We start from the raw sequence: 23,468 nt of genomic DNA, 5'->3' as shown, positions 1-23,468 counted from the left end.
CAACATCCTTCTGAATCTGCTTAGTGTATTCATCTCTTGGTCTCCCTCTACAATTTTTACCCTCCACACTGCCCTCCAATGCTAAATTTGTGATCCCTTGATGCCTCAGAACATGTCCTACTAACCAGTCCCTTCTTTTTGTCAAGTTGTGCCACATACTCCTCTTCTCCCCAATTCTGTTCAATACTTCATAATTAGTTATGTGATCTACCCATCTAATCTTCAGCATTCTTCTCTAGCACCACAGGTCGAAAGCTTCTATTCTCTTCTTGTCCAAACTATTTATCGCCCATGTTTCACTTCCATACAAGGCTACACTCCATACAAATACTTTCAGAAATGACTTCCTGACACTTAAATCTATACTCAATGTTAACAAATTTCTCTTCTTCAGAAATGCTTTCCTTGCCACTGCCAGTCTACATTTTATATCTTCTGTACTTCGACCATCATAAGTTATTTTGCTCCCCAAATAGCAAAACTCCATTACTACTTTAAGTGCCTCATTTCCTAATCTAATTCCCTCAGCATCACCCAACTCAATTCAACTACATTCCATTATCCTTGTTTTGCTTTTGTTGATGTCCATCTTATATCCTCCTTTCAAGACACTGTCCACTCCGTTCAACTGCTCTTCCTAGTCCTTTGCTGTCTCTGATAGAATTACAATGTCATCGGCAAACCTCAAAGTTTTTATTTCTTCTCCATGGATTTTAATACCTCCTCCAAATTTTTCTGTTGTTTCCTTTACTGCTTGATCAATATACAGATTGAATAACATTGGGGAGAGGCTACATCCCTATCTCACTCCCTTCTCAACCACTGCTTCCCTTTCATGCACCTTGACTCTTATAACTGCCATCTGATTTCTGTACAAATTGTAAATAGCCTTTCGCTTCCTGTATTTTACCCGAGCCACCTCCAGAATTTGAAAGAGAGTATTCTAGTCAACATGCTAGAAATGTAGGTTTGCATTTCCTTAATATTTTCTTCTAAGATAAGTCGTAAGGTCAGTATTGCCTCACGTGTTCCAATATTTCTTCAGAATCCAAACTGATCTTCCCCGAGGTCAGCTTCTACTAGTTTTTCCATTCGTCTGTAAAGAATTCGCATTAGTATCTTGCAGCTGTGGCTTATTAAACTGATAATTTGGTAATTTTCACATCTGTCAACACCTGCTTTCTTTGGGATTGGAATTATTATATTCTTCTTGAAGTGTGAGGGTATTTCGCCTGTGTCATACATCTTGCTCACCAGATGGTAGAGTTTTGTCAGGACTGGCTCTCCCAAAGTCATCAATAGTTCTAATGGAATGTTGTCTACTACTGGGGCCTTGTTTCGACTCAGGTCTTTCAGTGCTCTGTCAAACTCTTCACGCACTATCGTATCTCCCATTTCATCTTCATCTACATCCCCTTCCATTTCCATAATATTGTCCTCAAGTACATCGCCCTTGTATAGACCCTCTATATACTCCTTCCACCTTTCTGCTTTCCCTTCTTTGCTTAGAACTGGGTTTCCATCTGAGCTCTTGATATTCATACAAGTGGTTCTCTTTTCTCCATAGGTCTCTTTGATTTTCCTGTAGGCAGTATCTATCTCACCCCTAGCGAGATAAGCCTCTACATCCTTATATTTATCCTCTAGCCATCCCTGCTTTGCCATTTTGCACTTCCTGTTGATCTCATTTTTTAGATGTCTGTATTCCTTTTTGCCTGCTTAATTTACTGCATTTTTATATTTTCTCCTTTTGCCAATTAAGTTCAATATTTCTTCTGTTACCCAAGGAGTTCTAGTAGCCCTCATCTTTTTACCTACTTGATCCTCTGCTGCCTTCACTACTTCATCCCTCAGAGCTACCCATTCTTCTTCTAGTGTACTTCTTTTCCCCATTCCTGTTAATTGTTCCGTTATGCTCTCCCTGAAACTCTGTACAACCACTGGTTCTTTCAGTTTATCCAGGTCCCATCTCCTTAAATTCCCACCTTTTTGCAGTTTCTTCAGTTTTAATCTACAGTTCATAACCAATAGATTGTGGTCAGAGTCCACATCTGCCCCTGGAAATGTCTTACAATTTAAAACCTGATTCCTAAAGCTCTGTCTTACCATTATATAATCTATCTGTTACCTTCTAGTATCTCCAGGATTCTTCCATGTATACAACCTTCTTTCATGATTCTTGAACCATGTGTTAGCTATGATTAAGTTATGCTCTGTGCAAAACTCTACCAGGCGGCTTCCTCTTTTATTTCTTAGCCCCAATCCATATTAACCTACTTTGTTTCCTTCTCTCCCTTTTCCTACTCTAGAATTCTAGTCACCCATGACTATTAAATTTTCATCTCCCTTCACTACCTGAATAATTTCTTTTATCTCATCATACATTTCTTCAATTTCTTCATCATCTGCAGAGCTAGTTGGCATATAAACTTGTTCACTGTAGTAGGCGTGGGCTTTGTGTCTATCTTGGCCTCAATAATGCGTTCACTATGCTGTTTCACTGTAAAAATACAGCAACTAACCACTTTTTAATGCATTTTATTTACGCCAATATGCATTTCGGGTTTGCACCCATCTTCAGCTGGCAAATTACATGGATCTTCAGTTACTACAGTAGTACAATCTCAACAGCAGTTTGGATGCTGTTGGCCGACTGCAGCATCGAGATTGTACTACTGTAGTAACTGAAGATCCATGTAATTTTCAAGGCTAAAAGATGGGTGCAAACCTGAAATACATATTGGCGTAAATAAAATGCATTAAAAAGTGGCTGGTTGCTGTATTTTTACAGTGAAATATCATTATCCACAGCCATGGAGCTCAACAGTCCAAATAAAATGGACAAATTGTTACTATGCTGTTTGTAGTAGCTTACCTGCACTCCCATTTTTTTATTCATTGTTAAACCTACTCCTGCATTACCCCTATTTGATTTTGTATGGCTGAGTGCCATGTTGCAAATTAGAGTGACCAAAAGTCTTGTTCCTCCTGCCACTGAACTTCTCTAATTCCCACTATATCTAACTTTAACCTATCCATTTCCCTTTTTAAATTTTCTAATCTACCTGCCCAGTTAAGGGATCTGACATTCCAAGCTCCGCTCCGTAGAACGCCAGTTTTCTTTTTCCTTATAACGACGTCCTCTTGAGCAGTCCCCGCGCGGAGATCCGAATGGGGGATTATTTTAGAATATTTTACCCAAGAGGACGCCGTCATCATTTATTGCAGTACGCAAATTTTATTTGAGGAGTTCCCCAAGGGTCAATGCTGGGGCCACTACTCTTTATAATATTACGAGGGTTATCTGGAAACTAAGCCTGCAGAAGCAACGAGCATTCCCAACAATCTGTAGTTTGTCGATTAGTGTTGTGGTCACTGTGAGAAATGAGTATTCTCATTCTGACTCCTGCCAAGTATGAAGTGTGCACTGTAATTCACTACCTAAATGCTAAGGGCATGAATGCCACTGTGATTCACCATGAAATCGTTTCAGTTTATGGAAGTGATGTAATGTCAAGGCAGCATGTGTTGTAATGGGTATGGGATTTCAATTTTGGAAGGATGGTAATTCACGATGAAGACAGAAGCAGAAGGCATTCTGTTGTGATTCATGATGTAATGCAGAAAATTGAAGAAGATCTTCTCACTGATCACCATTTGTCAATTGACGACCTGTATGCAATTTGCCCAAACATTTTACGAACTGTTGTTCATGAAATCCTAACTGATCGTCTAAATTACCGCAAGTTGTGTATGGGGTGCCCAAGATGATTACTGAAACACACAAAATGAACAGAGTCAGTGCTGCTCATAAATTTCTCAACTGTTTTGAGACTGAAGGTGAGGCTTTTCTCAGCTCTGTAGTGAGAGGAGATGGAACTTGGGCTTGACACCATACTCCAGAGAGCAAATAACAATCAATGCAGTGGCACCGTACTCATTCTTCTTCAGCTAAAAAATTGAAAACTCAGCAAAGAGTGAATAAAATCATGGTGTCAGTGTTTTGGGACATAAAAGTGGTTCTGCTTATAGATGTTTTGGAAAGAGGTGAAACAATAAATGCTGGAATACATTTTGAGACTATGAAGAAACTTCACAGAGCCATACAAAACAAATGTCGTGGGATGCTGATGATGGGAGTCTGTCTCCTTCATGACAATGTGCATCTACACACTGTTCATACAACACAAGAGCTGTTGACTTCGTTTGGTTGGTATCTTTTGAGCCACCTCTCTTATGACCCTGATCTCGCACCTAGTTACTGTCATCTGTTCATTAAATTAAAGGAACACCTTCATGGAAAACACTTTTCTGACAATGGCAAGGTGAATACCGAAGAGAAGAACAGGCTGAAAAATGTGGCGGGAGTTGTCTATGACATAGGAATCAAAAAACGTGTCCCACAGATGACAAAAAGTATTGAGGTAAATGGTGATTATGTGGAAGAATAACGCAAGACCTATATTGCAATGGATGTAAATTATATTAATAAATTCATTTTATACTTCAAAAACTTCTCGTAACCTTACTTCACAGATCAGCCTTGTAGCAAATGATCTGCTCAGTAGTATGCCACATAGATTTGTACTTTGTACAGAAGCCACCATATTCATAAACTCCAGAAAATATGTGAACAGACTGAAACTGTAAAATAAAGAGTGCCTCTAATTATCAAGTACCGAGGTATCCAAAGATAGTAGTCATGTGTGCCCGAGTTGAATTTGCATGTATGTGTATGTTGTCTAATTTGGAAAAGACCTTTTGACCTAAAGCTTACTGATTAACATTCTTTTTGTTGTACCTATGTGCAACTCAGCATCTCTGCTATATGGTGAATAGTGATCTATTATTTTCACAGCATTGTCATTATTCCATACTGGATTTTTTATTGTTTGGATAAAACCTCTACTCTGACAAAACTACTCATCTTGAAACAAAATAGTTACCTGCATCTGTCAATAAACATCTGTCTACATGCCCCAACTACTTGTCATGAAACCTAACAACAAAACACTACCATGTATCTAACATGTACATGCAGTCAGTGAATCTAGATACTGGTAATTTTTTTTTAAATTTACTGGTAGGGACCTGCATTTTCTTACTTCGTGTAAGATGGGAGCTTGTTGAATAACTTTGCATCACCAAACGTAATAACCCCCCCTCCCCCCCCTACAGACTCTGAACTCTTGATAAAGAGGCAAGGCACATCAACTGCTACCTACAACTACTCTAGGCAGACTGCAACTGTTTCTTTGAACAAAAGTAGCAATTGAGAGTGGGGCAGGGAAGGGGTAGGGATAGCAAAGTACAGCTGGGGAAAAAGAAGAGTGCTGTCTGGTGGAACTTGCAGGGACTAGAAGGCAGCAGGACAGGGCTGCCATGGGCAGTGTCAGGCGGCTATGAGAGAGATGGAAGGAAGGAATGGGGAATGGAAAAGGTCAGGAGCAGTGAGGGGAAAACACTGGTGGGCGGGTTAGAAAACAACGGTGGTTGTGTTGGCAGGGCAAGAGCACAATAAGGGTGAGGGCGACATGAATTGGGGGGGGGGGGGGGGGAGATTCTTGGATAGAGGGGTTAGAATCTGTTGGGTGAAGGATGTGGGGACAGTAGGCTATCATAGGTTGAAGTTGGGATAATTTCAGGAATAGTGAATGTATTGTGAGGCTCTACAGTTCAGAAAACCTGGTGGTAGAGAGGAGGATCCAGAAGGCCCGGGTTGTGAAGTAGCTGTTGAAATCAAGCATGTTATGTTCAGCTGTATGTTATGCAACAGGATGATCCACTTTGCTCTTGGTCAGTTTGGTGGAGGCCATTCTTTGTTGTGGACAGGTGGTTGGTAGTTACACCAATATAAAAAGGTGTGCAATGGTTGCAGTAGAGTTGGTATATGACATGGCTGACTTCACAGGTGGTGATGCCTGTTACAGAATAGCATAACGTACCGTCTCTGTTTTTTTGTTTTTTTTTAGAGATATGAAATTATTGTAGCGGTTTGCTTAGTCAGCCATACTTTGGAGTTTTTTGACATTAAATGGAGCCTGAAACTTGCGTAATAAATACTTCACGTGAAGTGCAATTTGCGGCATAAACAAAAATTAATTCCGGAGATGCAATCCACAGAATATTAACAGAAAAGCTGTAGAACAATGCACACGACTGACTAGATACATTCAGAGGGTACATACATTCGCGTACCAGTGGTTGCGATCTGATGAGAAAGATCTGTCTTAAATTTGTTTGTGTAAAATAATTACTTCATAACACACTCGGAGATTGCGAATGTACGATCAGGGTAGAGGCACGTACTTTCTATCATTCCCCATGGCCGGGGTAAAAGAATTGCAATTATTTATATTTAAGAATATTTCTTTTTTAATCGGACTCCTATTTTTATACGAAGAGGAAGATTGCAGGCTCTGAATATCTCGGCAAAAACACATCAAAATTAATCTTAGTGGCCATCAAAGGAAAGTAGTGAGCACAATCACGTACCTCTATTTGTTGAGCAGTGCCGTCGTAAAGATCGTCGCCTCCATCTAAAATTTGTCTTCTCGAATTAACAGAATAATTTGTACTCCATTGGTATGGGATTTAGGCTTGATCTTGACAGAAATTATAAAACACATTTTTCATCATTTAACACCTTCATTTAACACACACATAGACATGAAACTATACATTACATCTTTATGCCAGCACATAAGAACAAAAAGATAGTTAATACTAGAAGAAATAAAAGAATCTCGAAATTAGTCCTTTGTCTCTCAATGATAAAACAGTTTTTCAGAGTATTCCTCAGGTATAATAGTCGAACAGATTTTCTTCTTGTATCTTTGAGATTAAATTACAACATTTTTTTAGTTTCTTTTCAATAGGATAAGCTTGTTATGTGACTGGAATAGGAAGTGCTGGGCAGGTGGATTGGGCAGGTCTTGAACCTGCGATTGGGAGTGGCGTAGGGTGGACTAGGATGATGTGGAGGTTGGGTGGCTGATGGAACACTACTTCCGGAGGGGTGAGAAGGATATTGGGTAGAATGTCCCTCATTTCAGGACACGATGATTGATAATCAAAGCCTTGATGAGGGATGTGTTAGGGATAGAAAAATTCAGCTGTGGAAAAAGAAGAGCGCTGTCTGGTGGAGCTTGAAAGGACTAGAAGGCAGCAGGACAAGGCTGCCATGGGCAGCGTCAGGCAGCTATGGGAGAGACGAGAGGAAGGAACAGGGAATGCAAAAAGACAGCAGCAGCGAGCGAAAAATACTGGAGAGTCAGTTTTTCCGGTACAGGGTGGTACTGGATGATGTAGAGGGGCCACTCCTTTATAGCTGGTTCTTGGGGGTGGTGGGAAGATTCAGGGTGTGTGGGGATATGACACAGGAAATCTGTTTTGGACTACATCCAGGGGTTAGTGCCTCTCTGTGAAGGCCTTCGTGCGATGGCAGCTGTTGAAATGCAGGTAATGTTGGGTGTTGGTGCTTTAATGTGGACAGCTGTGTATCCACACATCCATTACAGAGGGGGAGGTCAATGTCCAGTAAGAGAGCTCGCTGGGTTGAGGAGGACCAGATCAAGTGGACAGGGAGAGAAGGTGTTGAGGTTATGAAGGAATGAGGATTAGGGTGTCTTGGCCCTGAGCCGAGGTCATGAAATATCATCAGTAAATGTGAACCAGACCAGGGGTTTGGGGCTTTCGGAGGTTAGAAATGTTTCCTTTAGGTGGCCCTGAGCCGAGGTCAGATTAGATTAGATTAGATTAATACTTGTTCCATAGATCATGAATACGACACTTCGTAATGATGTGGAACGTGTCAGGTTAAAGAAAGAGGTCTGTACAAGATATTACATTACACAAAATATTGCATGACACTAATGCTTAAGTTAGGTTTTTTTTCCCCCTCCCTTAATTTATATCTAAAAATTCAGCCAATGAGTAGAAGGAGTTGTCATCTACAAATTCTTTTAATTTATTTTTAAATGTTGGTTGACTATCTGTCAGGCTTTTGATGCTGTTTGGTAGGTGACCAAAGACTTTTGTGGCAGAAAAATTTACCCCCTTCTGCACCAAAGTCAGATTTAACCCTGCATAGTGAAGATCATCCTTTCTCCTGGTGTTATAGCTGTGCAGACTGCTATTACTCTTGAACTGGGCTGGATTACTAACAACAAATTTCATAAGTGAATATATGTACTGTGAGGTTACTGTGAGGATCCCTAGATCCTTAAATAGATGTCTGCAGGATGACCGTGGGTGGACTCCAGCAATTATTCTGATTACACGTTTTTGGGCAATGAATACTTTTTACTCAACGATGAATTACCCCAGAATATGATACCATACGAAAGCAGTGAATGAAAGTAGGCATAGTAAGCTAATTTACTGAGATTCTTATCATCAAAATTTGCAATAACCCTAATAGCATACGTAGCCGAACTCAGACGTTTCAGCAGACCATCAATGTGTTGCTTCCAGTTTAACCTCTCATCAATGGACACACCTAAAAATTTTGAAAATTCTACCTTAGCTACAGACTTCTGTTCAAAGTCTATATTTATTACTGGAGTTGTGCCATTTACTGTATGGAACTGTATATACTGTGTTTTATCAAAATTTAAAGAGAGTCTGTTTGCTGAGAACCACTTAATAATTTTGTGAAAAACATCATTTACAATTACATCACTTAGTTCTTGGTTTTTGGATGTTATTACTATACTTGTATCATCAGCAAAAAGAACTAACTTTGCATCTTCATTAATATGGAATGGTAAGTCATTAATGTATATCAAGAACAGTAAAGGACCTAAGACCGAACCCTGTGGGAGTCCGTACTTTATAGCATCCCTTTTTGACGAATCAGCTGTTGTATTAACATTACATAAACCACTTATTTCAACTTTCTGCATTTTTCCAGTTAAGTATGAATTAAACCATTTGTGCACTGCCCCCCTCAAACCATTATGATTTAGCTTATCTAAAAGAATTCCATGATTTACACAGTCAAAGGCCTTTGAGGGATCACAAAAAATACCAATGGGTGATGTCTGGTTATTCAGAGCATTTAATATTTGACCAGTGAAAGCATATATAGCATCTTCTGTTGAAATATCATCAGTAAATGTGAACCAGACCAGGGGTTTGGGGCTTTCGGAGGTTAGGAATGTTTCCTTTAGGTGGCCCATAAAAAAAAGCCTAGAAGGGTGCCTTGGGTATGTCTATAGCAGTGTCACATATTTGTTTGTATACCTTCTCTTCAAGCAAGAAATAGTAGTCGTTAGGATCAAGTTAGTGAGGTGTATGGGAATAAGGTAGTGGGTTTGAAGCCTGAAGGATATAGGGGCAGGTAGTATTCAATAGCGGCAAGACTATGGACATGAGAGATATTGGTTTATAGGGAAGTTGTGTTAACAGTGACGAGTAGTTATCCTGGAAGTAAAGGAGTGGTGATGGTGGAGAGTTGCTGCAGGAAGTGGTGATATCTTTTATGTGAGAGCTTACATTTGTTGGAAGTTGGTTGGAGGTTTTGGTCAATGAGGGCCACATTTCTTTCAGTGGTAGCACAAATCCAGCTTCAATGGGGTGTGCAGGATTATTAGGTTTGTGGATATTGGGGCACATGCAGAAGGGTGTGCATGGTGTTGTTGGGGCGAGGAGGGAAATAGATTCAGGACAGCGGTTCTGAGGTAGTCTCCATGATTCATTACAATGGTGGTGGAACCTTTGTCTGCCAGTAGGATGAATAGGAGAGGATCTGTTCTGAGACTGCGTGTGGATGTCCTTTCTTCTGCTAAAAGATTGGTGTTCTTATGAAGGGATGTGGGGAAGGATGGTAAGGCCAGTCTGGAAGTAAGGAATTCCTGGAAGGTGACCAGGGAGTGTTATGGGAGTGGGGGAATCAGTTGTCATACAGTGGTATGAACTGTGAGAGGCAGGGTTCAATGTTGGGATTAAGTTGGCTTTTGTTGGAGGAATTGATGGCAAAGAAGTGTGTCCATTGCAGGGATCAGGAGGAGGGGAGTATATCTTTGATTCCAACATGGTTAAGTTTGAGTGTAGGGCTACAGGTGAGGCTTTTGGGTAGGACTGAAACTCCTGTGGGGCTGAGGATTTCGGTGGTAAGCTTAACAACAGTGTTCTGGAATTGTTTCAGCTCTGGATTTGGTGACAGATGTGGCAAACAAAAGGTTAGCTAGGCAGGATCGGAGTGCTATCAGAGGTTGATGAGGAGGAACTCAGGTGGGTAGAATAGGGGTTGTATAGATGTGACCCAAAGTGTTGTTAGGATGTCATGTTCCCAACTAAATATGCCATCCATTCAAAAAATTCCAGAACATACATAATTTCACCACAGTGATGTGTTGAAGTGAAATGCACTTGGCATCCCTGCATACATCTGTGTTTAATGTGTAACTGGCAGAAGTTTCATTCTTGTATGTCTGTTAGTTAATGTTCCTTGCTGTACTAAGTACAACATTGTGCTGCACAGTTTTTGAATTTTGAGATGGCAGAGTTAGAGGAGCAATGCTTCTGCATTACATTTTGTGTGTAACTCAAGAAAACCTTTAGAGAGACACATCAAAAGATGCAGGAAGTCTACCATGATGAGTGCCTAAGCTATATTCAGTGTTACGAATTATTCATGTGGCTTAAAAATGATTGGACGGAAGTTAAAGGTGACCCTCATTCAGGACACCCTTGAGCATCTGCGGACAATGCTCATGTTAGGAACATCAGCGAAACTGTCCATGCCAATCAAAGACTGACTGTCCGAGAGATTGCAGAAGGATGTAATATTTCAGTTGTATCATATAATGAAACCCTGATACAGCATCTTGGAATGCATCATGTTGCAGCCAAGTTCATCCCATGGTTCGTAAGTGAAACCAGAAAGGCCTTTTCCTAGCAATCTGTGAAGAGCTTTTGGATCAAGCAAATGAGAGCAAGATATTCCTTAAGAGAATTTTAACTGGTGTTGAGATGTGTGTCTGCGGTTATGATATTGAGACCGAGGTTCAAACTTCACAATGGGTCAGGAAACGTTCTACAAGAATAAAAATGCTCGTCAGGCCATGTCAAATGTCAAAGCCATCCTGATAGTTTTCTTTGACTTTGAAGGATCAATTCATCATGAATTCCTGCCCTGGGGACAAACTGTTAATCAATGGTACAATCGAGACATGTTGTGACACCTGAAAGAAAATGTGAGAAGGAAACAACCTGAAATGTGGTGAGATAATTCTCAGATCTGGCATCATAATAACACACTTGCACAATCATCCCCATTGTGAGTGACTGTTTTCAAAAAAAAAAAAAAAAGGGGGGGAGAGAGAGAGAGAGAGAGAGAGAGAGAGAGAGAGAGAGAGAGAGAACCAGTGTGCTGCCTCATCCTCTATACTTTCCAGATCTGACTCTGTGGATTTTTTTTTTCAAAAGTTGAATATCCCATTGAAAGGATGAAGATTTGCAATGATTGATGAGATAAAAGAAAATGTGCAGACAGTGCTTCATGTGATTCAGCAAGAGGCTTACCAAGACAGCTTCTGGAAGTGGAAACAGAATTGGGAGCAGTATATCAATTGTGCAGATGAGTATTTGGAAGGAAACCATGTGCAATAAGTAAAAGTAAACGTAGAGAAATTCTGTGTACAAAATTCTTGGATTTTTTGAACAGACCTCATACATCTACTTTAAAGGAAACAACAGGATACTTACTTTCCGGATGCACCTCATACCCCACTCAATGTTAAGTAGTAGCTCAATAAATGAATTGTAAATAAGAAATATCATTAACATAGAAAGCGAAAATACAAATTGAAGTGAAAGTAAACTATTTATAAATGGAAAGAAAACAACCTACATGAAAAGACTTGCAAAGAGAACAATAAATGAAGAGAAATAAATATATGAGGGGCGTTCAATAAGTAATGCAACACATTTTTCTCTGCCAGTTTCAGTTGAAAAAAATCCAGAATTTGTTGCTGGACATCATGGAATATTCCTGCTTCAGCCCCTATAGTTTCATGAAGTGACGATGGGTGGTAGCACCATACATAGCTTCGAAATGGTGTCTGGAATAGAGGTGCATTCCAAGCAGAGAGAGTTGTCATTGAGATTTGTTTGGTGGACAACCAGAGCATTGCAGATATTCATAGACACTCGCAGAATGTGTGTGGAAACCTGGCAGTGAACAAAAGCTTGGTGGGCCATTGGGCAAGACATCTGTTATCATCGCAACAAGGTTGCGTGAACCTGTCTGAGCTGCAGCATGCCGGCTGTCTGCACACAGATGTGACTCCTGCAATGTTGGAACATGTGGACACACTCATTCAAGGTGATCAACGTATGACAATCAAACATCTCACTGTACAACTGGAGGTCTCTGTTGTTAGTGCTGAAATGCACATCCATCAGTTTGGGTATGCGAAGATGTGTGCCTACTGTGTTCCTCACCACCTAACACAAGAACATAAAGAACAATGAAGGACAATCTGAGCTGAGTTGCTTGTACATTGTGAGGCTGATTGCACAATTTTCTGTTGAACATCATCGCAGGTTATGGAACATGGATTCATTACTTCGAATTGGAAACAGAACAGCAGTCCATGGAGTGGCACCTGCTATCTCTCCTCTAGAGAAAAAGATCAAATCTGTGCCCTCAGCCAAAGTCATGGTGACAGTCTTCTGGGGCTGTGAAGGTGTTATTCTATATCATGTATTCCCTCATGGTGCAATAATCAATGCTGAAGTGTATTGTGCTACACTCAGGAAATTGAAGAAACAACTTCAGCATGTTTCTCGCTACAAAAATGCAAACAAACTCCTTTTCCATGACTGTGCAAGCCCTCACACAAGTCTGTGCAGCTAAGAGGAGCTCACAAAACTTCATTGTACTGTTGTTCCTCATCCACACTACAGCCTGGATCTCATACTTTCCGACTTCCATGTGTTTTGCCTAACGAAAGATGCGGGAAGCAGTATGTGGATGATGGGAGGTTATTGACGCAGCAATATGCTGGCTATGGTGTCGACCGAATGGTACAGTGCAGGCACACAGGTTCTCCCAGTAAGGTGGTGTAAGGCTGTTGCATTAAACAGTGATTATGTTGAAAAATAGGATTTTGTAGCCAAAAGAATGGGGAGTAATACGACACATTGGAATCCTGAATAAAACCAACCTGCTTTCAGAAAAAAAGTGTTGCATTACTTACTGAATGCCCCTCACCAGACTTAGGGGTGCATTGATAATAGAAGGGGAGAGTAACAAGTTCGTGGGGTTGACAGTAGACAGAGTTATGACTTGGGAAAAAATATGAAAAAGATCTGTTCAAAAATAAGCAGCAGTGTACTTTTAATAAAGAAAATATTCCACACTGTTGGTATAGATACACTATTAAAGATGTATTATAGGCTTCTTCATCCACATTTAGAGTACTGTACAATAATATGGTGCAGGACAGCAAATGTGTGCATAAACATACTGCTGAAGCTGAAAAAAAAAAAAAAACCACAATCAGATGTTGTTTTGGAAGGCTGTCAACAAAAGTGTTCGGCAAAATCAAATTTTGATAGTCCCCACAATGTACTGGTATGCATGTATGTGTGTATGTTTGTATATAAGTAAGTACATGAAACAGTCATATAAGTCAAAGTAAATTATGCACTATTGCTAAATAGAGAACTACACAATTGAATCTTGAGAGTGACTATCACATCAACAGTATCAGACCAAAACTGGCGGATGCAGATCCTGTTAAGTCTGGGTGCTTATTGTACAGGGTGAGGCAGAAGTTACGCAACCATAAATTCAAAAAATTCAAATCTTTATTAATGTACTTAGAATGTATGCACTCACAATATACATTTTCTCATAATATATGCTGAAAATATCCTCCTTGTGCTGCAACATACACTTCCACATGTTTTGGATGGTCACTTCACTTATGCAGTATATTTCAACTTCAATGTTGTGCTTCAGTTCTCAATTGTGTGAAGTTTTTTCTTATAGTAGTTACATCTACGTCTACATCTATATTTACATAGGTACTCCACAAGCCACCATATGGTTGTGGCGGAGGGTGCCTGGTACCACCACTAGTCATTTCCTTTCCTGTTCCACCCATAAGTAGAGCGAGGGAAAAACGACTGTCTGTATGCCCCCAAAGAAAAAAGTCTTGTGGAGATAAATCTGGTGATGTAGGCAGTGAACTCACACATTGTCATGCTGCTATTCGCTGTGCACAAATTTGCACCCTCTTGCTGTGGCCAGCAGTGTCATTCATATCATCTAACAGAGCTGTGAATTGCATGTTGATATCCTAATAACATTCAGCTGTTATCGTTTCTGAGATTAAAAAATGGGCCTATAGTTATTTCGTGCAGTATTTTACTCCCAACTCCAACCTTTTGCAAATGTGATGCGAGTCTCATAGAAAACATGAGGGTTTTATGAACTCCAATATCTGTCATTCTGGCTGTTTACATAGCCGCATAAATGAAACCATGCTTCATCAGAGTAGAAAATGTAATCCAACACCTGAACATCATTGTAATAAAACACAAAAAACTCTGACGATAATGTAGTATTTTTCCTATATCAGGTTCTCAAGGCTCCTGTACAAATTGAATGCAGTACAGACAGAGTTTCAGCTTCCTTGTGGCTCTGCGAACACTCCTGTGAGACATTTCAGTTTGCTGACACAGTTTTCTAATCGACTTTCTTGGTGAACATAGCAAGGATGCACAGATATTTTCCAATGAGGCATCACTAAATACACAAGGTCAGCCAGAACGTTCACACTCAGTCACATTACCAATTTTTCTGTAACAAGCAACTGTGCAAGAAATTCCTAATTTGTTAGGCAGTCTTGTTCCAGGAAAGCTACCTAACCCAACACTGATATCAAAAGGGCGGGAAACTGCTTCTTGGATATCAAGTCCTATGTGTCTACCACAAGGTCATTCACTGCCAATATATACATTCCTGCAAATAAGGAATTCAGTTTTCCACCATACCATTTCTTTCTTTCTTTTTTTAAGAGAGTACTTTAAAAGCACATGTTTGTTTAGTGTTAAGGAATATTGGAGAAGAACTTTAAAAAAACTGCAAAACTACAGCAGTATCCTAAGAAATGTACTACACACACTATGTCATTTGAGAAGCGTCCAAGACAAATTTTATGTTTGATCAACACTCGAGCATTAGAGCATAAAACAAAATTGGGTGCCTGTATGTATTAAATTAAATTAATAATAATGTTATTAAATCAAATTAATAATAATGTTTTACTCTGTTTTTGTTTTCATTCATTTGTTATACATGTATGTACACATGTCTATATTGTAAAATAATATAACTGCTGAAATTGTAATTTAACCTGTAAGTTGTAAATAAATATTGATACATCCAATACTGACAAATGAAAAAATAAATACGTACAGTAAGAGAAACTCTCACAGAATCCATACATAATTTAGCTTATGTATTTCCTCTTATAATTGCCAGTTTTATCTTTCATCCTGTTTCTGTGTCACTTTCCATATGGAATACCTCTTCAAGTGATTCTTCAGTCTCTTGTCTTATATTAATTTTATTGTATTGTGATTCTTATAGGGGCAGTTAGTTGTTTTATCACATGTACATTTTCTCTTCTGTTGAGTGTAATTCTTTGTTAATTTTGTCCTCATCCCCTTCCGTCTCATCAAACCAAAACATACAGCACAGTGGCAAAGGAAATCGACGCACTGTCAGGAGGAGTGATGTTCTAAGCCTCATGTGACCCTCTGGATTTAGAGGTCACTTAAGGCACATATCGAGATGGTTTATTTGATAAGGCTACAGCAGATGCATTCCCCAGTCCGTCACACACGCTAGTATTCGATCTCTAATGACTTTGCAGTCAATGGAACATTACAACATGAACCTTACTAAATGGTGACACACAAGGAAAATTAATACATCAGCTCAGTTAGCAGGACTATAGTATATCTCTTTGCACTCGCAGAACAACAAAAGGGAAAATTAAGTTAATTTTATAGTTACAAGTTTTCATATTTGTAAGACTTTGATGGTACTTCAAATACTATGTAAATATGGCTAAACAGATTTATGCAATTTTATGGAAAACAGTATTCAGGCCAGTGTTCCATTATTTTCTAAAATTGTATTGAAAACCTCACAAATTTGACACTCACTCCCAGTTGCATCATTTAATGTGTAAAAGATGAAATGATTTTGACTTTCCAGATGTTAAACAGAGTGATCATAGTAATAGATCTCCTTTCTCTCACAGATAATGTTACAGGAAACAAATAACAGCAAAACATGTTAGATTGGCCACATTGACTCCAAACAAGAGTCAGAATGGTACTGGAATTAGTTTTCTCCTCTACACTTTCATTTTTAGTAACACAGATGCACAGAATTCTGAAAGCAAGCAAAATACTTATCTCATTCTTTTGTGATATATAATTTAACATACCTATGAATTTAATGTATAATTAGAATACATTCTTGTACTTCTGTCTGTGTACCAACAGTACAAAGAATTTTGCCTTCCAAAGTTTAGGCTTGACCAATGATTCCCTCCTATAATTTTTTAGTTTTCTAAAGTGAATTTCTCTTTTGCTATAATTTAACATAATTTCATAATAAAGCTATTGTATAAAGTTATTTGTCTTTTACATTGTAAATTGTAATATTGCTTTATATTAACAATCTCATGTTTATCAGTGTGGAATTTAAATTTTAAATTTCTTTTTAGGATGTAATCAATTACAACTGCCGGTCTCTGGTTGCGTCTGTTCCATTTTTTGCTAATGCAGATTCAAACTTTGTATCTGATGTTGTTACCAAACTTCGATATGAAGTGTTCCAGCCAGGTAAAGTTCATCAGTATATACTCCAATGAACATATAACAGTCATAGTGTGAACACTTTTAAAATAATATTATTAATTATAACCATATGCAACTATTGCATAACTGATTATGTGAAGATCCAGTATGTAGCAGTTTATGAATTTCTTACCAAATTATCATAATAAAATAACTGCAGCAGTCAGTATCAACACATGGCAAATTTGCCCTCACTTGGTTTTAATAATGCATATGGAGCTTTGGATTAAAGTAATTTATCAGCAATATTAGCGTGAAATTATTTTATCAAACTATACAGTTTTAATAAATCACATAAAAAACATGAATACTGCTACTGTTTCAATTTTCTAGTACTGTTAAAGTCTTTTGGCTTTCTAAAAACTATCATTGTAATACCTTAAATTTTCAGGATAGGTGTCCAATAAAATTACAGTTCTGTGGCACTCTTTTGGTATCATCATCAGTAGACAGGAGCTACCTGTACAACTAAATATACATTGTGATTATATTTCAGCACATCTGCCACATCATTAGAATTTATATTGCCTACATTGCATATATCCATTCTGGAGCAAACAATAGTATCTTTCAAAAGTATTTTCAGTCTGTATTTTTAGTTAAACATAAAATGTTGTAGTGTCTGTGTGTGTGTGTGTGTGTGTGTGTGTGTGTGTGTGTGTGTTCACACATTATTTCCGCCTTTGTAACCATTCTCAAGTGCATGTTAAAATGTTAAAATATGTTAGAACAAATTAGCCCTCGGTCACAAAGATTTAGTCAAAATTGACCGGGTTTCGACGCTACTATGAGCATCGTCTTCAGAATTAAACTAACTGTTCTAAAACATAATAGGTGTATAAGACATTAATAAACTAAAGTGTGTACTGATTGGAAAGAGATGCAGTACTAAGAAGTCACATTCTAAAAAAAAATCTAAGCCGGAAAGGCGACGTCACGAAAACTTGTAAATAAGATAAAATGGCAAGCCGCTAAGGGCTGCTCGTACCTGAGTGAACGTGGGTTACAACAAAAATATGTCTGATTTGTGACATGCCATTGTCAAAAATACAAGACCAGAATATGAATTTTCTATGATGACATGTTACAGACTGGTCAGACATATTTTTAACATTTCAACGCGCACTTCAGAATGACTACAAAGTCAAAATCATGATTGTGTACAATAAATGGACAATTAATAGCAGAAATTTTGTTCCAATAAATAAATAAAATGTGTATTGTGTGCAATGCAGAAAAAGACAGCAAATTTTTAGTTTGTTTCAATAATTCTAACATAATTTTTATCTTATGTTAACATTTAAAAAATAAACACATTTTCTGCACAGGTGACATCATCATCAAGGAAGGAACCATAGGTACCAAAATGTATTTTATTCAAGAAGGTATAGTTGACATTGTCATGGCAAATGGAGAAGTTGCTACAAGCTTAAGTGATGGCTCTTATTTTGGGGAAATCTGTCTGCTGACGAATGCACGTCGTGTTGCCAGTGTGCGAGCAGAAACTTACTGTAATCTCTTTTCCTTATCAGTGGAACATTTCAATGTCGTTCTAGACCAGTATCCTTTAATGCGTCGCACCATGGAAAGCGTGGCAGCAGAAAGGTATGGATAATATGATTGATCTTACTTTTTTTTTACAATTAATTTGTGTTTTGTGGTTTACTAGTTCCATCTTATCTAACTAAAGTGTTGATTACTGGTTAAAGTTGATCAGTATGTACAGTAACAGTCAGAAAGGTGAAATAGTGAAACATGCCATGATTAAATCATATTTAATCAGCACAGTAACTAGTACAGTAAAGAACTAGAATTAACTAAATGAAATCTCCATTGAGATAATTCAACACATTTTGACATGAGATGTGAATGTGACATGAAATTTCTGGTGAATATTTTTTCATGAGTCATTGCGATAAAAGTCAGAATTCAACCTTGGATTTTTCTTGAACCCATTCCAAGTGTGTTTAATCATCATTCATCATTAGTGACAGCCTTGTGATAATTTAAAAAATAGTAGGGTAGCTAAGGCTTCCATATCATATAGTGCTATGTCCCACATGGCAAGGGTTTGGGAGTGTGACTGGCATAGGAATGTAGTAGGACGTTGTGTAGGCTGGGTGGTTGGTGGAATACGCCTGTAGAAGGGGTGATAGGGAACTTTGGTTGGATGTCCCTTATTTATGGGTAGGATGATATATAATCAAAGCCCTGATCAAGGATATGGTTCAGTTGCTCCAGCCCAGAATGATGCAGGATGATGATGGAGGCACTTCCTTGTAGCTGGTTCTTGGGTGTCAGTGGGAGGATTGCGGGTGCATTTGGATATGGCATGGAAAATCTGAATGCAGACTAGGTTTGGTGGGTAGTGTATGTCTGTGAAGGCCCACGTGGGCCCACGTGAGACCGTCAGCATACGTGGCAAGAGAATTCTCATCACTATAGATACACCGTATGCTGTATGGGAGCAATTTTTTTGGTGTGGAAGGGGTGACAGCTATCAAAACCCAGGTACTGTTGATGGTTAGTGTGATAGAGAGCATAGAAGGAGAGGAGAAGGGAAGGGGGAAGGACGGGTGGGTGCATTGGCAGAGGGCCAAACACAATGAGGGTTGAGGGGATGTAAAAAGGAGGAGGTGATAGGACAGAGGGGGCCACCCTCCTCCCAACATTGTCTGCCCCTCTGTCCAAGTCACATTCTGGTTGAGCAGCCAATGGTAGCATGTGTACATGAGGTGTGGTTGCTTGTGTGAATGTGTAGCTCTCTATAGTTTTCCTACTATCGCTGACATTTACATTTTCAACTAACTGAAAGATCTTCCAAATCACTGTGAACTGTACAATGTGACCAGCGTTAAGAATGTCTCATCAGAGAGGATGAGAGGAAGAACTTCCCACAGGAGAGGAAGAAGACAACAGTGAAGGAGAATTGGAAGTTGAATAAAATGAAGAGGAGGCACAATGAGAGAGAGGGGGTGGAGTGGGGGTTGAGAGTTAGTGAAGGAAGTGGTTAGTATCTTTGATGCAGGGGTCCAGGCTTCAGGCAGATGGTTGGAGATGTTGGTCAATAAGAGCACAAACTCCTTCAGGAGCAGCACAATAACTGTCTACAATGGGGTGTCCAGGGATTTTGTGTTTCTTGCTTTTGGGAGCATGTTGAAGGTGGGTGTTTGCGGTGTTATTGGGAAGAAGTTCTGGAATGAGCCTGGAGGTTATGTTGGAATTCTGAGATGGGATCACTATGGAGAGCTTATAGGTGGAGAAGTCACAAGCTGGTGGAAGGCTTTTGTATGGTAGTGACTGCTATTTGTCATTACAGTGAGGGAGCTATTGTCAGCAAGGAGAAAGATTAGGTCAGGATCGGCTTTGAGGATTTGAATGGCTGTCATGTCTTCTGTTGAGAGGCTTGTGTTCTTAGGAAGGCCTTGGGAAAGATAATGATGCATAGCTGGAGGTAAGAAATTCCTGGAAGGTGACCAGGGAGTGGTTAGGTCGGAGGGGGGTAAGGTCACTGTTGGATGGTGGTATGAACTGGGAAAGACAACCTAACATTCCACCTTCCTGGATGGTTGCCTCCGTCTCTCTAATGGCTCCATCCACATCTTTGTCCACAGTAAACACACTTACCATCAACATTACCTAGATTTTGATAGCTGTCACCCCTTCCACACCAAAACAATTGCACCAAACGATAAATTTTCACAAAACACCAATGAAGGAAAATGGCTAATTATAAGCAGTTCTCAGAGTCAGTGACTGAAACATTACTAACACATTAACACAGAATTTATATATATGACTCCAGCCAAACTATTCACTTAAGTTCATAAAATATTTACATGACTAATTGTCACACTCAGGTCTGCACAAATTAGTGACTTTGACATTCAGATGTTAATTAGATAAGTGCAAACTGGACGTTTATACTTTGAGATATTAGAACAAAACTTGCTAATCGCAGAGACCATCATGTATATGTTAACCCTGTGAGTAACTAACACAGATTGCTGGATCTATTGTCCATATGTGGTGTGTATGTAAAGATCAAATTTATAAGTGATTGCATCAGAGCAAACCAAGTAGTAACTTGGTTTAACTGTATGTAATAATTATAAAACCTATAAAGTTAAATGAAATATTTTTTAACATCATGTACACAGCCACTGCATTTACCAAGCTTCATGTAAAAATCAAAGATTTGCGGAATAAATGAAGTTTGGAAGGTAGGAGACAAGGTACTGGTGGAAGTCAAACTGTGAGGACAGGTCATGAGTCATGCTTGGGTAGTTCAGTTAGTAGAGCACTTGCCCGTGAAACGCAAAGATCTCAAGTTTGAGTCTTGGTCTGGCATGCAGTTTTGAGTGGCCAGGAAGTTTCAAAGGTTCGCAGTTTTCCTAACAATACCAGAGAAGGAAAGTTGCTACTCGCCATATAGCGGAGATGCTGAGTCACGAAAAGGCACAACAAAATAAGTCACACAATTAAAGCGTTCAGCCATTAAGGCGTTTGTCAGCAGTAGACACACACACACACACACACACACACACACACACACACACACACACACACACACACACACACATGTAAATGCAACTTGCACACACATCTGCAGTCTGAGAGTGCTGAAACCACTCTGCGAACAGCAGCACCAGTGCATGATGGGAGTGGCGACTGGGTGGGGGTAAGGAGGAGGCTGTGGCAGGGAGGGGGAGGGATAGTATGGTGGGAGTGGTGGACAGTGAAGTGTTGCAGTTTAAGCGGAGGGCAGGAGAGAAGGTGCGGAGTGGGGAGGGGATAAGTAGCGGAAAGGTGAGAAATAAAAGAAATTAAAAGACTGGGTGTGGTGGTGAATTGACGACTGTGTAGTGCTGGAATGGGAACAGGGAGGAGGCTGGATGGGTGAGGACAGTGACTAACGAAGGTTGAGACCAGGAGGGTTACGGGAACGTAGGACGTATTGCCACCACTCCCACCATACTATCCCTCCCCCTCCCCACCACAGCCTCCTCCTTACCCCCACCCAGTTGCCACTCCTATCATACAATGCTGCTGCTGTTCGCAGTGTGGTTTCAGCTCTCTGAGACTGCAGATGTGTGTGCAAGTTGTGTTTACATGTGTGTGTGTGCAGTTTCCTAACTTACTTAATTTCTTAATTAAAACATTATGCTAACCAAAGCTATTTTCTAGTTTCTAGAAACCAAGACAACAACATTATGAAACCAGTTCTTAAAATTTAAAATGTTTAAGGATACAGTTAATGAAAGTATTTTGTGGATGGTGGAAACTTTAATTGTGAATAATTTTTTAGTTAATGACTTTTCAAGAAGAGTAATCTGTTTACTAGAAAAAGAGAAATAAGAAATTTTGAATGAGCTATATTGCTTTGGAGATTAACAGTCATTAGCTCGCAACACTTTTACAAACACATGGCAAGTGAACATTGTAAATTATACATTTCTCCTTAAAGAAAAGTTCTTTGAAAAACTATCTATGGGTTTTGAATTGGCATAACTTAGATAGACTATTAATAATAATTTTGAATGAAGTATTGACTAGATAAGAATTTCGATATTTTAGGCAGATATGGTACAGCTACTGCCACTAGGACCTTCATCTGCTTAACCCTATTCTTTCTTGACTTAGCTAGCACTGTAAGATTGCTTTTTAACTAGTTGAGCTGCATGAATACCATGATCTTGAAAGCACTGAAACTATTGGAGATCCGAAGTCCTAAAGATGTGAAGCACATTTCACTAATATTTTCAGATCTCATTGGACTCACTCCTCGGTCTTCCTCTCTGTCTTACTAATCATGAACTTCAATTCATAGAGAACTTTTTATTTTTACGTTTTGTTGCTGCTGTTATGAGCAGTTTCTTTATCTTCTTATTTTCTGAGCAAAATTCTCACTTCACGTTCAAACTTGTGCAGAAACAAACATTGAGTAGTGACTAATATGTTTACTTCATGATATCTGATCTGCTGATCTAGAAGTAAAGCACATGCCTGGAAAACCAAGAGGTCACAGGATCAAATCCCAGTCGGGCTTTTAATCTAGACTTCCATCTCTGGAATGACACATGGTTCAGATTCTAAGTTAAATTATAGGTCCACTTTCCCCAACTGGATAACTGGGGTAGATTAGGGACACAAAAATCACCAAACTGACACCCGATTGAAAGACTTTCACTCAGTCACTGAAATGAAATTATTATTAATTTCATGATAGTGTAAGTTTCATGTTCTGATTATCAGTTTGATGAATTAAGCACAGCTGTTATGAACATCTTTCAGTAAACAATGACATAATCATAAATTATACAGACAGGGATTGAAAGCAAAGAGTTCAGAGTTTTGTTTATTTCACCATCATGTATAACATTCACTTTTTAGAACTCTTTTCTAATGTCATGCCTTTATGACATAATTGAATTGTCATGTAACATTTCTAAAGCATATGTACAGGAATACAAAGGTTTATTAGCACCATCTGAAGTTGTACTTTCCTTCTCCTGGAGGTTGAATGGTAGCCAGAAAGGCTGTGGTGAAGAGTTAACATAACTACAGTTGAAACA

The 23,468-nt window shown here is 39.1% G+C and overlaps 1 protein-coding gene across 3 annotated transcripts in view; it reads left to right on the top strand.

Annotated features, from left to right (window-relative positions):
- Positions 1-23,468, top strand: part of LOC126271925 (potassium/sodium hyperpolarization-activated cyclic nucleotide-gated channel 2) — a 2,360,296-nt gene that overhangs the window by 2,321,813 nt on the left and 15,015 nt on the right. For all 3 annotated transcript variants that reach the window (XM_049974334.1, XM_049974335.1, XM_049974333.1), the window contains 2 exons: positions 16,761-16,878; positions 18,222-18,498. In XM_049974334.1, coding sequence (XP_049830291.1) covers positions 16,761-16,878; positions 18,222-18,498 — 395 coding nt within the window. The remainder of the gene's footprint in view (positions 1-16,760; positions 16,879-18,221; positions 18,499-23,468) is intronic.

Source organism: Schistocerca gregaria, chromosome 5, assembly GCF_023897955.1.
Source record: "Schistocerca gregaria isolate iqSchGreg1 chromosome 5, iqSchGreg1.2, whole genome shotgun sequence".
In the NCBI taxonomy this organism is placed as follows: domain Eukaryota; kingdom Metazoa; phylum Arthropoda; class Insecta; order Orthoptera; family Acrididae; genus Schistocerca; species Schistocerca gregaria.
The sequence above is the reverse complement of the archived record's forward strand: the minus strand, read 5'-3'. Positions and strand labels throughout refer to the sequence as shown.